General features: G+C 48.2%; 1 protein-coding gene across 7 annotated transcripts in view; it reads right to left on the reverse strand.

The window, feature by feature from the left end:
- Positions 1–18369, reverse strand: part of GRAMD1B (GRAM domain containing 1B) — a 236148-nt gene that overhangs the window by 85866 nt on the left and 131913 nt on the right. The window contains exon 1 of one of the 7 annotated variants that reach the window (XM_049109835.1): positions 8037–8500. The exons of the other annotated variants lie outside the window; for them this stretch is intronic. Coding sequence (XP_048965792.1) covers positions 8037–8059 — 23 coding nt within the window. The 5' untranslated portion in view covers positions 8060–8500. Of the gene's footprint in view, positions 1–8036; positions 8501–18369 lie in introns of those variants that run through there. 7 annotated transcript variants of the gene reach the window in all.

Here is an 18369-nt window from a genome sequence, read left to right on the forward strand (position 1 = left end):
TCAGTTCTCTGCCCCAGAACATCCTGGCCACCAGGCTGGGAAATGCATCTCCACCCTCTTTGGCCATCCTGAGCTGGAGGGCTTTCCCAGCTGACTGCAGCAAGCCCACGCACCCCTGCCTCACCTGTGCGACTGTCCGGACGTGAAACGTGTCTTCCCATTTGAACTACCCCAGCGTCCTCACGCACCCCCCAGTTCTGATCAGGCCATGCAGCTCTCTCTGCCTTCCACCAGGGCCTTGCTTTGGTTTCTACAGTCTAGCTTTTGCTTCTCCCCTGCCCCCCCGCCCCCATAAACTCTCTTGAAATCTCGGTGGCCTCCATCCTTCAAGGACCAACCCGCATCCCACCTCCTTCATTCAAGCCTCCAACTGCTCTGCTCTCTTCTTCTCTGTTCTTGCACATCTTTGTAGCTGTAATTCATATTCAAATAATTCATATTCATCAAATATGAATTAAATATTTATAAATTTATAAATTTATAAATTACCTTGACAAATCCCTCTAACTTTTCATGGGTGTTCATCTTCTCTCTTCTCATGGGCAAAGACCTATCTTTCAATTGCTTTACAACCACGTGGTTTGAAAGCATGAACTCCGAAGTCAGACTGCCAGCTCAAACACTGGGGCTGTGTGACCTTGGTCCTGATTACTTAAGCTCTCTGTGCTTCAGTTTACTAATTGATTTTATCAAAAAACTGCTATGCGTTAATGTACAGAAAATATTTAAAATATATGTAATACAGTAAGCTGTCATGTAAGTATTAGCTACGACTAGGGATCTCCTTATCCTGGGGATCACTATTACAGTGCTTAGAAGGAGATGAAATATCCAGTAAAAAAACATCACTTTGTTGCATTTGAGAGGCATCTTTATCTAAACTAGGGGGAAGGAAACTCTGTCTAGGGCTAGACAATAAATATTTTATCTTTGTGGGCCAGAGGTCTCTGTCACAACTGCTCAGCTCTGACACTGAACCATGACAGCAACCACAGGCAATCCCATACAGAAACAAGTGTGGCCGGGGACCAATAAAACTTTATTTGTGGACACTGAAGCCTTAATTCCGTACAACTTTCACATGTCCTGACCTATTCCTCTTCCTCATGATTTTCCCCGACTGTTTAAAAATGTAAAAACAACACATGAAACATACTTATTAGCTTGGAAAGCTGTATAAAACAAAAACAGGCAGGAAGCTGAACTGGGCCCATGGTGAGCCCGGGTCTAAGGGGACGTGACATCTCTCGTGACATCTCAGATCAAGGTCTTTATCCTCCAGGCAGTAAGAAAACTTATTGAGTTTTAGAAAGGGTGGTGAGCCCGTGGCCATGCTTCCCTAAAGGTAGCAATGGTCACCATGACAGGTACTCAACAAGACTCGAGGTTCTCCTCTCCTCTGCCCTGCAGAAGCCTCCTGTTCCCCAGTCTTCCTGTGGTCAGGCAGGGCCATGTGACTAGTCCTGGCTCCTACTGGCTTCCAAGGAGAAGCACGGAAGGGCCAGGCTCTCCTGCCCTCTGCAGTGACCGTGCAGGAGGCGCCAGGAGACTCTACAGCCTACATCACTGAGCCTCACGGAGGACAGCCTCCCTGGAGTCTTTTCCAGAGCCTGGGAGGGATGTGTAGTGCTCAAGAGCTAACTTACAATGAGTTCAGCTACCAAGTTGGGGGCGGGAGGGCGAGAGCAGTTGCTATCATAGCATAACCTAGCCTCTCCAGTCTAACTCAACGTCTTTCTGCAAATATAAACCAAGGAACAGTGTTAAGGATTAAGTACTCATAAAAACATCTGGCGATAGCTAGTTTACCTATCCTTTCACCTTAAGTCATTTAGGAAACAAACATCCAGCCTTCTGGACAAGGGAATAGAGGCCTTATTCTCCGCATTTTATCATGAGAAGCCTTAAATCATCTCTTCCAGCAATAAAATTCAATGGCAAGAAGTCTCAAAATGGCCAGGAGGAAGGGTTTCTAGCCAAGTGCAGTAGTGCCCCTTATTTGCGGGGGAGCCATTCAAAGACCCTCAGTGGACAGCTGAAACCATAGGTAGTACCAAACCCTATCTATATTATCCCTTTTCCTATACATGCACACCTATGATAAAGTTTAATTAATAAATTCGGCACAGTAAGAGATATGTAATATTAAGAAATAGAACAATTATACTGTCAGAAAAGTTGTGTGAATGGGGTCTTTCTCTCTGTGTGTCAAAATATCCTATTTTACTGTACTCCCCCTTCCCATGATGATGTGAGATGATACAATGTCTATGTGATGAGATGAGGGGAACTGGATGATAGAGGCATCATGGTGTAAGCGTTGGGCTACTGTTGACCCTCTGAGGATACGTCAGAAGGAGGATCACTTGCCTCCAGACCACGGTTGGCCGTGGGTAACTGAAACCTCAGAAAGCAAAACCATGGATCAGGGTGAGGGGACTGCCGTACTTATAATCTGATTTGTTTTGACGCAATCTCTGCCAGCCATCTCACACTCTAATACAGTAAACTTCTTTCTTCTTAATAACGATGGTGACAAAAACAATAACAAGAAAAATCACAGTTCCTGACGCTTATTTCAAGCCAGGTCCAGCTCCCAAAGCAGAAGCCTGGATATGAGGTAGGAAAAGTCTGTCCTTTAAAAAAAAAAAAAAAAATCTGTAAAGCCAGAAGATCTGGTCACTGCCCTGAGCTGTCCTGATCACTCATGGGATTTCAACGCTTAGATGACCAGCACTCGGTGCCCTGGATTCAACAGACCATGGGCAAACTCCAATGCCCATCCCACCAAATAATAAAGTCAGTTTTGCGCTGTTAGCAAGAGGGTGTGCCCGCTGGGGGATGTTTGTAAATGAGCATTTAATACTCTCAAATGAAGGTTTGTTGTTGTATTTTTTTTAGTGTTTCCTGCTGACTAAAAAGTACACCACCAGTCCCCATTACAAGCAGCCACTCTCTAAGGACCTTGGCCTTTTTCTCAACTATTGGTGAAAAGGAAGCTGAGAACCCAATTAATCTGCCCAGCACTGTCATTTAATCCCACTTTCGAAACAGCCACCACTCAAGGCCAACAGAAGTCACCTACCAAGGCCACACAGCAGGTAAGGAGGTGGTTACACGGTTCGGATTCAGGAGCCAGCTCTCCAGATTCTCAAGTTGAGGAACCCCAACCTTCCCTGCAGCTCACCTTCTAGAAGCATGTGAATAAATGGGAAGCCTGGCTCTAAAGGTCATCTCCAGGTCTTCCTCCTCCTCCTCCTCTAGAGAAAATTTCTCATGAAAAAACCTTGAACGATAAATGTACGACCTGATCTTGACACTCCAGAGTCAGAAAAGCCAAGTTTCTGCCAGATGTCTAACTCAAATCCTCTCAAGTTTCTGCCAGATGTCTAACTCAAATCCCCTCTTGCAACTTCACCTATTCCTTCTTTCATGGGCTTTAAACTGAAGAAGGAACAGTGTTCCATTTGGTCACAGATTTGAAGGGGGAGGAAAAGCATACGAGACAATTGACCTTTGGTGTCTAATGAAATATGGCTGACCACAAATCTCCACGAAACGTGGAGGAATGCAAACATGAATTTCTGTCCCAGCTACCTGGTGAGGACGTTAAGTGAGCGGGTTCCTTTACACAGCACTCATATTCTTAAATAGACAGTGTGAAAGTAGCACGAATGCTCACTCACCCACTTAAAAACACAAAGAGAAGCTCAAAATTCCTCTCCTCTGTGGACCAAGGCCTGGCCACCGAAATGCTTCCCCTTCAATGTTTCAAGAACTAGACTTGCTTCACTTTCTCAGGATCGGATTCTTGATGCACACTGACTTGCCTAGAGTCTGACAGAGACCCCCAGCTCTATGGAGCCTGCACCCACCAACCCCCACTGCGGTGAGGACCAGGAACACAAGGACAGAGAAATCAAAGGACAGGGGTCGCTCCAGCCTGCCAAGTCCTATGGGGGCCAAAGCAATGTGTACAGGGAGCAGCCCCATGAAACTGGAGATCTGCGTGGCATGTGAGGTTCTGAGGCCCCACGGGAATGAGGAATATCCTAACATCACCCCCCTACCCAGAAATAAATGAGAACTATGTAGAAGGAGGACTGAATTCTTCTTTCAATACATCATATGGGGGGCACCTGGGTGGCTCAGTGGTTGATGCCTTTGGCTCAGGGTGTGATCCCGGAGTCCTGGGATCGAGTCCTGCATCAGGCCTGCTTCTCCTTCTGCCTGTCTCTGCCTCTTTTTGTGGGTCTGTCATGAATAAATAAATAAAATCTTAAAAAAAAACCCATACGGCTTCCAAATTGCATGGGTTCCACAGCTCTGCTTTGGCACAGCCCTATGTGTTTGCCACGTACCACCTCCTCTCTCTTCCTCCTCCACTGCTGCCCTTACCTTGCACACCAAATGATCGGGAGACAGAATCCCAGAATCATCCTTCGAGAGAGTCTAAAGCCTCTCAGAAAGGGGAAGCTGAAGAGCAGGAGCATTTCTCTCTCACCATCCAGCCACTTGTCAATCACAGACACGCACCTTGATCAGCTTCATCCCAAAGCATCCCCTGTGATAACCTCCTAATGCCACGAGGTATGGTGTCAGTGCTGTACAAAGTACAGCTTCGACTCACCTGACACTGGTCAGCCTTCAACCCCACTCAAGTGCCAAATACTCCAGGAGGCATCTTTGCTACCCCAGCTGAAACGAATTCCAGCCTCCTCCGAATTTCTAGAGTGCTTGTTGTTAATGACAGGTCTCTGTCCCTCAGCATTTACTGACTGGTTTTGCAGAGTGTGCAAGTGTGTGTGGGAGTGTGAGTGAGTGTGTGTGTGTGTATGTGTGTGCGTGTGTGGGGTTGGGTCTCATTCTATCTGTGAAGCTACCGAACCATAGAAGTCAGAGGCAACGCCCTTCACATTTTTTTTAACCCCCACAATGCTTAAGCACAGGATCGCAAAAATAATCACTACTTGGTCAACCTTTGTAGACTGAAGGGATGGATGAATCGCGGATGTGTAGACCTTGCCCTTGCCCTCTGGGAAAGGAGATCTAACGCAGTCACAGCTTGCTGTCACCAAGGTAGTCGCACAACTGAAGTAACAAGTGAGAAGAGGGTGCCCTACCTTCTTCAGCACCTCGTTGCTTTTTTACCACTCTGTATCTCAGTTTCCCTAGCTCCCAAATGGAGACGCCAGACGCTTCATGGGGCTGTAGCAAAGATCAAGGTAATGCATTTCCTTACACTTTTAAAAGTCTAACTAAATAAATATAAAGCAAAGAGACCACGGAGCAGGGCAGGGGGCAGTATATGGTATTGTTATAGGCTGAGGAAAGTGTACTACAGAAGAGTAACCAAGAACAAGTGAATCACAAGGGAGAACTACCCACAAACCCAATGCCTATTGTACACCTGCTCTGTGTCTCAGTTTGCTTGCTCTGTAAAATGAGGATCTTAAGCACGAGGTCATGAGCACCATGGGACTTAACACCTGTAAAGCGCTTAAACTGGTCCTCGACGTGTGGCAAGCACTCAACAAATGTTAGTTGCCATTATTACTGTTATTATCAGCATTAATGTCATTGTTATTTTTTTTAATTAGGCTCCATGCCCAGCATGGAGCCCCCTGCAGGGTTCAAACTCGAGACCATGAGATCAAGACCAGAGCCAAGATCAAGAGTCCGACAATCAGCTGAGCCACCCAGGCGCCCCAGCATTATCATTTTTTTAAACCACCAACACATAGGTGTTCCAGAAATGCTTCTAGAAATGACTCAAACATTAGGAAATTCATTAATTCTATCCTCTTCCATAAGCAGATGATATTACTCAGAACCTGGTAGCCAATATATTTGATCACCTTGTTCCTACCAAGTCTCCCTGTTGACAGAGGAGAAGAGTACCCTGACATGGGATATGACCAAAGGGAGCTGCATTCAAGCCTAAACATTCCCAACACAGATGCAGGTCTGGCTCCTGGACCAAAATGGACCCATATATCTACACCTAATGAAATAGTGAATCATGGGCTCTAACGCTATCCAGGCAGACGTCAATGGCAAAACTTCCCCATCCTTGTAATATTTGATTTGGCTGGAAGGGACAAGGTTACCCCAATTACAGTTCCCAGCATAACCCTGTTCTTCTGTTGAAATGCACCAAGAGATCCTCAAGGCAGATTTTTAAAGGCACATATTTCTGCATGTGCCTCAGAGACCAACCCAGGCCGAGCCGAGAAACATTCAGTGTTAAAGTGATGTCTCATCATGAGACACAGCCAAGCACCCCTCAGCCCCAACCCAGGCGTACTGCCGGTAGGGGCAGGGAAGGACGCTGAGTGATTTCCGACGATGAGCCCAGTGTCCCCACTCACCCAGCAGGACCTGCACCTTTCCTGGACGCCTCACCCAACTTACAGGCCCAGCTTGGCTCTGCTGAGGCATCAAGGGGCACCTCTGGGTGCTGACCCTGCCTGGAATCGCCAGCGACAACAGATTCTGCTAATAATGCTTTCCAGCCCAGAAGGAACACAGAACCCAGCTCCAAGAAAGAAGGGATGGTGCTGCGACTACCTCTACCTCCTTTTCTCAACCTCACAGGGGGACTTCTGGCATAAGAGCTAAACATCAGAAAGAGTGAAACCAAATCTTGAAGAGAAGACCTACAAGGCCAGGACTGGGGGGGGGGGGGGGGTGGTCACTGATGCTGACCACCCCTCGGGACCTCACAGGTTTTTTTTAAGAATTAAGCTCATGAGAATGAAGCTCTTCCCTTACCTTTCCCAAAGTGGCTTCTCAAAACCCACAAAAGGACCATCTTGCCTAAAAGAGGATGGCTGGGCTGGACTAAATCTGTTGGACTTTCACCTAGGGGAGGTGTTTCTGGAAAGCCAGATGCAACTCAGAGCCAGGCTAGGACTCCATGTATTCACTGGCTCAGTACCTACCCTGACTCTGGGAATGAACCTCCAATAATCCAGAGACATCACTTCCCAGAGTCCCACCACGGACTGCGGGGTGGATGGCTCCTGGCCCAAGGAAGGAGGGCAGGGCGCATCCCTGCAGGGAACTGGCCCAAACTCTCCTCCCACCCTCTGCTGTCCTCAAGGAGAGAAAGTGCCCTCCCCAGCCCCGAGAGCCTCCTTCCTCTGAGTCGCACACGCCACCCGCCACCCGGTAGGCAGTGCCAGATCCCTGCGATGACAAAGTTTCCCAGGCAAAATCTCCAGTTTCTCCACCAGATAAAAAAGCCAATTCACCCACCCACTTGATTCAAAGGAGAAACGGGAGAGGTGAGGGTTTTATTTTTAAAACGGGAGGTAAAAATACTCTGACGGCTTCTGTGGCTACCACACAGCTCTCTCACACGTCGAGCAAGAAGAGGCTGTAACATCCCAACATTAGGCCCCAGAAGAGGCACCTAGAGAGCCCCAAGGTGCGTGCCTGGGATGGGCACGGCGGTGGGCCATCCACGCTCCGTCGGACGCCAGGCATGCCAGAGGCTGGAACCTGGGCCTCATGACCTGGTCCTCGGAGAAGCCTCTAGGAGCTCAGAGGCTGCCTACCGGGACAAGGGTGCCGTGAGGAGCAGGGTGAGCAAGGCCCCCGGGGACGGCCGTTGGGCTGGGGAGGGTACCACTGCACCCACCGCCAGCCCCTTGCGACCCATAGGCCCTCGGCCCCAGGGACCCTTCTCAGCCAAGTTCCCTCGGTCTGCAGGCCCCTCAAAGTTGGAGACTCTTCCCAGCTGCACTTTGTCTCCATGACTCCCTCCCCCCACAACTTCCAGCAAACCCCTCCCCCAGGAAGATGCTGGCAGAAAATACTGCAGCAGTGCAGAAGCCAGGGAGAGCCAGAGAGGGCAAGGCAACTTTGCAGAGTGCGTGCCCCCTGCGGCCCCCGATGGGCCTCTGCGGGGACGGGCCTATGTGAAGGGGACCTCTTGAGGATGCCGAGGTGCTGGGGGTGGGGGGGGCTCGGAAGCGGCTGAAGAAAGATGACGAAGAGGAAGGTGCCTCGTCCGTCCCTCCTCTACTTACCAGGATAGCTTGAATCCTTTCATTAGTACAGGCACGATAATCCACTGACCGTGTCCTTAGCATCCCCGTGACAGCTCCGGAGGTCCCAGGACATATTTGAAAAGATGACGAAGTCCCCAAAGAACAGAATCCCATGTAATGTGACTTGAACACAGAGAGAGAAAGGAGACAGAGGGAGAGAGGGGGAGAGGGAGAGAGCGAGCAAGCGCCAGCCCGGAGAACCCCTGCGCGCCGGGCTCCGAGGCCGACGGCAGCTTCTGCAAATCCAGCCCGGGGCTGGAGCCGCCTGCCCGAGCCGCTGCCGCCGCTGCCAGCTTCTGATGGGGACGGGCGACGCTGGCAAGGCTGCAAAACAAGCCCGGAGTGGCTGTCACCAGGCAGGCCGGCGGCCGCCCGCCCACCCTCACCTCCCGCCGGCTCGGAGCAGCCTGGGGCAAGGGACCCAAGGAGAGCCCGGCAGGAGGGCAGGCACCGAGCAGAACCTGCACGTCTCTTCCCCCAGGCGGCGGCTCCCGCAGCTCCATATAATCTCCTCATCAATGCAGTACCCAAGCAAAGCACTGCCAGCCACTTCCGCCCATTTAAAGACACAGCACATGTTTTGTCCCGGGATGGGATGGAAAGTCAGGGAGAGGGGTGGGTGCGCAACCCGATGCCCTGGAGGGAAGAGGAGGGCAGGGGGAGCGGGAGACGGGCGCGCCCCTGGCATCCAGCAAAGGGTTTGAATGCCACGGGGGGGGGGGGGGGGTGCTGACCACCCCCCACCCCAGGCCCTCTGCAAATCTGGGGCACCCAAAGCCCAGCACACTTGAAAGGCCTGGAGGAAAGGGGGGGTGGTTAGTGCCTGGGTGTCCAAAGGCCACCGTAAGTGGAATCCTCACCCTTTGCCCAGCAAGGCGGGGCGAGCTTGCTGTGAGATCCCTGAGATTCCCGGTCCTCTTCCCCTGCTGGGGAGAGAGCCTGGCCACCACTTCTGGAGCGCTCCATGAGGCAGCAACTTAGGGCAGCCCGGCAGCTGCCCTGGTCACCTGGGGCCCAGGAGCCCTGTAAGATGGCCACAAGGGCCTGGGCTTGGATCTCAATGATGTTTTATCACCAACAGGGATCTGAGAAGACTCAGGCCCAGCACAGCATCAAAGGGACGAGACACTGGGATTTTTCAACTCCAACTAGAACACATAATTCACTCTTAAAATCCTCCAAGCTGGGCCCGCCTGTACCAGCCCCAGCAACTTTCCTGGCTGTCATTCTTTGTTTTTTTTTCTTTTTTTTGGTCCTCCCCTAGATTATTGGACTATCTGGGTCAGTAATGCGGATGGGTGAGAACAAACAAAGAGGAGATTAATTATGAAATAGTAACCTTCAACTGAACCATATTAAGCCTTTACCCTGAAACTTGCCTCAGAGCAATCATCTATACAGACTTCCATACGTGTTCTGTACACCATCTAGACCTGACCCTCCAAGGTGATAATCTGAAGAAAAACTGGAGTGCAGGATCCCCACTGGTAAGACTCACTGTACTTGCAATGACTTATTACTTGCCTTGCTGACTTTAGATGATAAGTTCCATGAAGGCAGGCACTGTGTATCATGTTCAGGTCCATCTCCCCACTGACTTAGGAGGGCTTATATATAGTACAGGTACTATTAGCAAGTGGTTAATCAAAGTGGCCTAATTCGAACCTAAATAAAACACTGCAGTCTCCCTGCAGGGTCCAAAAGGTCCAACAGAAATGCTCTTTAAGGGATCCAGAGCTTTTAGAGACGTACTCCCAAAGCAGCCCAGGGCTACGGAATTTCCCTCTTTCCACAGCCCCCGGGGCTAGACAACACTGAAATGCTTTCAAGACTTTTGAACACATCTTTAGTTATGTACCTTCAGCAGCACGCTGTAGGGATGCAGAAGTTCTCTTTTACAACCTAGGTAATTCACTTGAAGAGCCTCCCGAGACCTGTGATGCCAGCCCCTTGACAAATGTCCTTAGAGCACTCTAGGTAGATGAGAATATTCTCATCCTGCCCCACTAACCTGCTCTGAGCACAGATAACACAGATGCAGGTTCTATACTGCATCAAAGTTTTCCAAGTTATTTCATTAGAGGCACATGATCATAATGTTAAAATTCTTCAGCTCTTACTCTTTATCTTTTTTTAAAAAAAAACTCCCTTGCAACTATTAATAAGAATGTATTGGGAACATGTTATGTCAGGCGTCATGCTAATAAGCACCTTACTTGCATTATCTCATTTAACTCTAAATGAGATCCATATTATGAAGTAGTGACTATCATGATTTTTCGGGTAATTGCTGCTGAGAACTCACAAGTGTAGCATCTAGATTTGCCCAATGCTCAACAGCCAACAAGCTGCAAGCTTGAAACTTGTATTCAGGCATGTTCAACCCCAAAACCCAGTCTCTTAAATCAGGATGTTGCTTATTATTAAAAAAAAAAAAAAAAAAAAGATCAGACAAGCTGATTTATAAGGGTTCACATGCTCCCAAGACAAAAAGAATCCAGGCAACAGGTTAAAAAAAAAAAAAAAAAAAAGACACTAAATCAAGTCAGCTGCTTCTACTACTCTTGCTGATGAGTTAGCTTGCTTAAGTACCAGTGTATGATGGAGGTATAAAGAACATGAAAGGAAAGCCTAGTTGGTTGGGAGGCAATTATCTACCTCAAATTCCCCTTGGCTCTTTTTTGTTTCTAAAACCAGGGCTTTTCACAGAGCCCTAGAACCCGGCTCCATTTTTGGGACCCATAAGAAAAATCTTAAAATTAGATTGAAATATGGCTTTAAAGCACCATGGGATTGCTATCTTACCTTGAAATAAAGAATAAGACCAAGCAAAATGAAGGGGCATTCATCATTCAGTGTATTTCCCTCTTTGATCTTCTCACAAAGGGCAGACTGTTTGGCACAGTTTGGAAGGTTTCCTGACCGGTAAGTCGTCAGCACTGACATAATTCTAGATTACTCTGGGGGTGAATGTGCAGATTAATGGTCAGGCAGGTGCTTTCAATTCTCCAGCTTCTGCCTGACTCTGCAACCTGGCTGCTCCTTGATGTCTGTGTTTCAGGGAGGGCAAGAATATTTTTAAAGATTTTATTTATTCATTTATTTAAGACAGAGAGAGTGCGAGCATGCAAGCACGGGGGGGTGGGCAGTGGAGGGTAGTGGGAGAGGGACAAGCAGACTCAGCAGGGCCCAACATGGGGCTCGATCCCAGGACCCTGGGGTCATGACCTGAGCCACCCAGGCACCCCAAGGAAGGGCAAGAATTTTTAAGAAAAAACATAAGTCCAAAGACTTCTATTTCTGGCAATATGGCAGACTAGATATCCTGATGGGCTTTTCTGCTAAAAACAAGTAAAACTGCTGAATAAAATAAAACATTTAGAAAGAAAAAAAAAAGAAAATTTTAAAAAAATGCTTGATGAGCTATCAAAGTAAGACCTACTTAGAGGCCACAAATTTAGTGAGAGCAGAAACCCAGAAAATTAAAGAGAGCCTAATGGGTATGTATTCTAGAGAAGATATCTATAGAACCTGCAAAATGAGGCCTTGATTTTCTGGACCTCACTGAACATGGTGGACAGAGACAACGCCACAGGCCCTCTGATGTGAGAAGGGAAAGGAGATCACCTCATAAAGTGGGGCCTGCTGGCTTACGCTCACCCAAAGAATGAGCCCGAAAGAAACCCCCACATGTTGCTGAGGAACTAAAAGACACACCTGTCTTCAACCTTGGCAGAGATGGAGGGAGAACAATCACCCCTGATAAATCATAATTACCAACTGATCCTCATACAGACAGCTGCCTGGGGATTTCCTCAACAATTCACACACGCACAAAAAACGTCCAGAGAAGAGAAGGCTGATGAACTCAACTACAGTAACACAACCTAGGAACATCTGCTCATCAAAACTGATCATAAAGAGGGAGAAAGGACAAGGCATTTCTGGGAGAAGATATTTGCAACAAATGTAACTGAAAAAGGAATTGCTCACAGAATTTATTAAAAAAAATTCTATGAATCAATAAGAAAAAGAAAAACAATCAGAAAAATAGACGAGGGATTTGAATAAGCACTTTCAGGAGAGGAAGTGATCAATAAATATATAAAAAGGCACTCAACCTCATTAGCACTCAGGAAAACGCAAGTCGAAAATGCCAATGAGATGCTATTTCATACCCATCTGATTGGCAAAAGTTAAAAAGTCTAATAATATAGAGGTTGGAAAGGAGCTTGGAGATATGTATAGTGATTCAGCTACCTTAAGCAAACCACTTGGTATCACATGGTATAGTTGAGGAACTGCATCTTCTAACACCTAATGGTTCTACTCGAGCAATTAAAGAAGCTCCCATTAGGAGAAGTGCAGGAGAAACGTCATACAGCACCCTATGTAATAACACAGTTTGCGGAAACAAAAAAACTCCAAACCTGGAAACAAATAAATGTCTATCAACAGCAGAATGGACAAATAACTGGGATTTTCTTAAAGTACAAATGGTATATAACATTCAGGAAATTCATAAATTACTGTCAAGTGCGACTGAGTGAACCCTGGAAACGATGCTGAACAGAGAGAGCAAGTCAATGAATGAAGAATGCAGAGCATGATTCCACATGCACGTACAGCTACAGAGCAAACACCTACCACGGTAGTTCACATTCATATGAATATGTTCACACAACGGTGCTCAACCTCATGAGTACTCAGAGTGTCCAGAAATTTGTGTCTGTACAGCTAGACCGTCTGTATCCATAAAATGGAAAATCAAGCAAATGACAAACTCAAAATTCAGAAAGGTGGACACCTCTAAGGAATGGGGAAGACGGCGGAATTAGTGGGTCCCGTAAGAAGTACACCATGCTCACTGTTCCTTCTTTTTGTATGCTTTACACATACTTAATGTTTTATAAATAATCTTTATAGCAATTCACTATTTGGGGAAAAAATTTTAAAAATAAACAAAATAACTAGACAACACCTGACACCACTCTTCTCCTTTGGGTCACTATGAACAGAATGGACAAGAGCGCAGGGCGGTGGCCGGGAAGCGTTGACCGTGACAATTTGTGTTATCTGCATTTTCAAAAATCTAACCTCAAAATATTGGCTTTCCCAGGCTCATGGATATTCCAAAGTTTGTTGTGTTTATAAGGTCTGATTAACACGAGGGTGAGTTGTATTGCTCCAAACCTCTTGCTATAACACAATGGTTTCTTTCAAACTTTACTGGGTTTGGAATGCAGGTTGGAAAATTTTCCTTTTTGATTTTAGCTGCTCTGACTTTTTCTTCTTGGCCTCCTGCATGCCTGAGGGTCTCACCACCCGGGGACTGTTCCTTTCCCAAGCCAACAGAATCAGGATTAGTCTTCTGGCCTCATCCCTGAGTAGGGACTGGCGGGAGGTCTCTGAACCAGAGCATACCACTATGCAGACACCCAAGGCCTCGCAGCTGCAAGCCTAGGAACTCACCAGAGAATTCAGGCCCCTGCCACCCACCCATCAGTGGCTCTTGCCGCCACCAGATGCTCACGCCTCCTCGTGACCTTGGGAAGTCACGGGGAGCCTATGTGGAGCAGAAAATAGACAGTGGACATGACCCCTGAGGCTCCCCTTCTCTCTGGAGTTTCTGGATTCTGTGCTCGCCTCCTGAGAGCAGAGCCGCAGGCCCAGGGCAGAGCTGCAAGCCTCCAGGAACTGGCAAAACTGGGGCAGAGCAGTGCTGCAGTCACACGTTGGGGAATCAAAGCTCCAAGCTCAGGCAGGGGAGTCGTCAGGCGCTGAGAGTGTTATATTTAAGGAGCATTTTGGAGGTCAGGAAGCTGGTGCGAGGAGCAGCGGGGGAGGAGCAGCCTCCTAAACACTCCATTTCAACAAGCCTCCGCGTCCTCCAGCCAGCACCCTCTTCCAAATCCCAAACTGCAGTCAATAGAGCCTGTGTGAGGGGACAGCAGATGGCCAGAGCGGCACCCGATCAGGTGCTCCCCGCCACTTCCCTGTCCCTCCTGCCCCCCTCCCCCCTCTCCTCTCCCACTATTAGTCACTGGCTCTGGGGTGACAGTGTGGGCTGCAGGCATTGGCCTCGCCTTCTGGTCTGTTCATCTGTGTCAGCTCCCAGCTGGGAGCCTCCCGAGCCCGCCCCTCCCCTCCCCTCCCGTGATGGGACTGTGTGCGCACCTCTGCCCTCCAGCCCCAGCCGGCCACTGCAGGGAGGGCAGGGGCGGGCAGGGGAGGGGGGCCGGGGCCACCGAGCAGCAGAGGTCCAGAGGCTTGTGTGGAAAGCAAGTGGGGAGGGCTCTGCTCCTCTCAGGTATGCTCCCTTCTGCCTCTATGACCCCAGGCATCTCCTCCCAGTGCTGGCGTCAAATAAGAAATGAAAATACAAAAGGGACAGACTTACCGCCCCCCCCCCCCATCCTTCTCTGTCCCTCCACTTCACAATCTGCTGATCCAGGATGTTCCTTCAGGCAACCAACAGGATGGGCAAGGGCAGAGCCAAGCTCCAGCCAGCCCCATGCTGCCCCTAGCTGTTCACCAAGCCCAGCAGACCAGAGAGGGAGGAACACAGGAGGGAGGCAGCCAGGCCGCTGGAGCTTAAGGAAGCCTCCCCTACATTCTGTCCTGTGGTTCTCACGACGCTCCAGGGCCGTGTCACTAAACCACATTTCCCCAGGGGAAGAGGCTCCAGCTCCAGAAGGTCTGGTTCTCTTCCTGCTGCGGGTGGCTGCCCTAGCCCCAAGGTAAGGGGGTGCTGCGGTTGGTGAAAAGAGGCAACGGGACAAGGGGAAGCCCGGAGCCGGGTCCCACAAACCCCCTCGACCTCATGCTAGCCTCAGAATCCCTCTTCAGCCAGGCCAGGACCAAATCACCTCTCTTGCTCACCTCAGCAGCAGAACCCAGCTAACCTAGGCCTCCCCTCTGTCGAGGCAGCTCTGCACATCCTTCTACGTGGAGACTTCTGGCTTCCTCAGCTCTTGCTCTGTCTGGCAATGGAAGCCCCAAAGAGGACCCCCACCCCCAGCCTCAGCCCCAGCCTCCAGCCCTACCCCCTTCATCTCTGAAATCTCTCCCCGGCTGCCTGAACACCTGCCTGCCAGCCTCAGTGCTGGCTTATTGGTTCGGCTCCTCCATCAGTATGTTCCAGGTCACAACTCTTTCTGCTGCCAGACAGAAGGGCGGCCCCCAGGTGGCACAGCCCACCTGTCAGGAGAGAGACACACACCTTAGGGAAACCCCACCAACCAGGCCAGGGTGGGGGCCTCACCTGACCTCCCTCATTCTAATCACCTGCATAACAAAAGAAAACACGGTCTCCTGCCAGATGGAAGAAACAAGGCAGATTTCTAATTACCCACCCTGAGCCTCCCTGTTTATCCTCAGGAGAAATTCAGGGTGACTGATGGTATCAGGACCCAGAAGGGAGCTTATAAACTCAGGTTCTCTGGGGGAGGGAGCACCCAGCCGCCCACAGGCCAGCTGCGCCTTCGCTCCTCCCACCTCCTCCTTCTCCCTCCTCAATCCAAGTCACCCATCAGGAGGACCCTTAGCAAACTGATGAGCTGGGCGTTGTTCGCTCATCTTAACAGTGAAAGACTCCTGGCCCAGGACACAGGGATCTACTGCTGGCCCAGAGACCGCTTGGTTTTCTAGACAAGCCTAGAAAAACCACATTGGGAGCTGACACGGGCCTGACATCAGTCCCAGGGGTGTGTGCTGTGCTTTCTCAGGGATTCTGGAATTAGATGTGAGTTCAAATCCATCCTTAATATGTGAGACCCTGAGCAAGTCCGCTTCCTTTCTCTAAGCCTCAGCTCCATCTACACAGAGGTGATGACAACAACCCATATGGTGGCTAGGTGTCGATGACATAGCACAAGACACAGTCTCAGGTGCCCAGTGCATTTGAACCATTACTAGGATGGTTCCCACCCGGTGTCTTACAGACCGCCACTACCCACTGCGAGAACCAGATTCCATACCTAGGCCTAATCTACTTTCTCTTCTTTATCTAAAAAGTTTCCTTATTTTTTCCTGTTCTACTGGAGATACTTTTATATTTTTATTTCGTGATATTTCTGCTACATCAGTCGGTCATTTATTTATTCAACAATAACTACATTATTGGGTGCTTACTATGTTCAAGACTCAGGTAAATCAGGATGATATTTCAACAATAAATCCAAGATCCTCCTTGATCTCCAGAAGCTTATGATCTAATAAGGAAGATAATATAATACATGGGCATTAGGTAGTTACATTAAGTAGTTTTTAAAAAAAGATTTTATCTATTTATTCATGAGAGACAGAGAGAGAGAGAGAGGCAGAGACACAGGCAGAGGGAGAAGCAGGCTCCCTGCAGGGCACCTGATGCAGGACTAGATCCCAGGACCCCAGGATCACAACCTGAGCCAAAGGCAGACGCTCAACCACTGAGCCCCCCAGGTGTCCCACAATAATTTTAACATAAAATTTTTTAAAGTATTAAGTCCTGTAAGAGAGGCATAGATAATCAGAACGCGGTACTACTTCTGTTTACCAAAATGAACACAGGTTTGTAATCATGATGCCAATTTTTTAATCAATTAACAAATAATGGCGAATATTCTCAGCTAACCTATACTGAGTCTGTCTGTGATAATTATGTCCTGATTAGTCTGGTCTTAACACAAAAAGTAGCCAGAAAAAGGATCCAATATTTGTCATCATTCTTTACAGAGACAAGAACTTCCTATTTGCATGACAGGTGTCCAGAAATAGTGCCTGCGGAACATACTGCTATTCTCACTGCCAATAAACACAGGTTTATTTGGACAGAGCAGCCTGCATCTAATGGGCTGGAATTTGAAGTTTCATTTCCTACCATTAGGACATTTTCTCATCGGAGCCTTAAGGTTGGGGGGAAAAAATGTTCAAAGATGCCTCGGGCCCCTATACTTAACCTACTATATTCTCTAAACATCACAACTGACGTGAGAATGGCAAAATCGTGACTCAGGATGCAGGGACCTTAAGACCAGAGCCCCTCAGTAAATGCACCTGTGTCCTTCCGTACTCAGCCACCAGCTGCCTTTAATGGTTCATGGGCATCACAAGGGAAATATTTACATGATCTGTGGACAACTGAATAAAAATAAAGGCAACATGGTGAGGTTGCAAAAAGCTAAAATACTCTGCGTTTTTAGTTTTTGAGAACATGTCCCTTTAACTTTGTGTTAAAATGTTCTTTAAATACAACCAGGGGGTGGTGCATTTTATATGGTAGTTTTGTTCCCTTCTAGGAGTAAAACAAGTATGTGGCAATTCTGTGTTTCCGCCAACTTCTCTAACCAAATCCACAAGTTTAGACTCCTCTATGAGGAAGGGCTTCTGGGTTCTCCGAGCTCACATTCTTGCTATAAGGAGGGGCTCTGCCTCTTAACTGCTATAAGGGGAATCTGAAAACCTCCAGTCAACTTCCCTTGTCTTTAGGGGGTCATCTGGGCCACAGAGGTTCCCAATCTAGGGGGATTTTATTGACCTATAATTGACATATCACATTATATTAGGTGTAGAACATAATGATTCATTATTTGTAGACATTGTGAAATGATTGTAGTAAGCCTAGTTGACGTCCATCCTCAAGAGTAGTTACAAATCTTTTTTCTTGTAATGAACCTAATCTATTCTTGAATGGTTTGATGATGCCTTGGCGGTATGGCTGGGCCTCCCAAATACACACGGACAGCTACTGCCACTCCCTCAACCTCAGACACAAATCCCCAACTGTTCCTGAACAACTTCGCCTGGTCCCATAGGCACCTCAAAGCCGGCCTGAATAATGTACCTTCACATTATACCTCTACACCTCCATCTGACTCTGACCTCCCGGTGCCTGCTTCCTGATAAATGGCACCACCCCCTACCAAGTCACCTGGTCAGACATGTGGAGTTCACCCTATAATCCTCTTCTACCTCCCACTGAACTAGGTACAAAGGCATGTCAATTCTAGTTCCCTCAAAGACGCGGGTTTATTTCTTGCTTTCATGTTCGAACCTGCTTTTCAATTCTCATTGTTAGCTTTGCAGTTGTATACCTACCTTCCTCTCCAAATATGTTTATTCAGTCACCCAATATTTATTGAGCATCTATTATATACCTAGTAATATGCTAGATGCTGGAGTGTGGGGGAAGGGGGCTGGTTGTGGCTTAAGAAGCAAAAACACACTAGCCCTGCCTTTAAAAAGCATATAGTCTAGCTGGGGAAGACAGATATGTTAAAAAAAAAAAAAGTCTCAGAGATGGCACAGAATAAGGAACTGATTAATTATCTGT

This window comes from Canis lupus, chromosome 5 (genome assembly GCF_003254725.2).
Source record: "Canis lupus dingo isolate Sandy chromosome 5, ASM325472v2, whole genome shotgun sequence".
Classification (NCBI taxonomy): domain Eukaryota; kingdom Metazoa; phylum Chordata; class Mammalia; order Carnivora; family Canidae; genus Canis; species Canis lupus.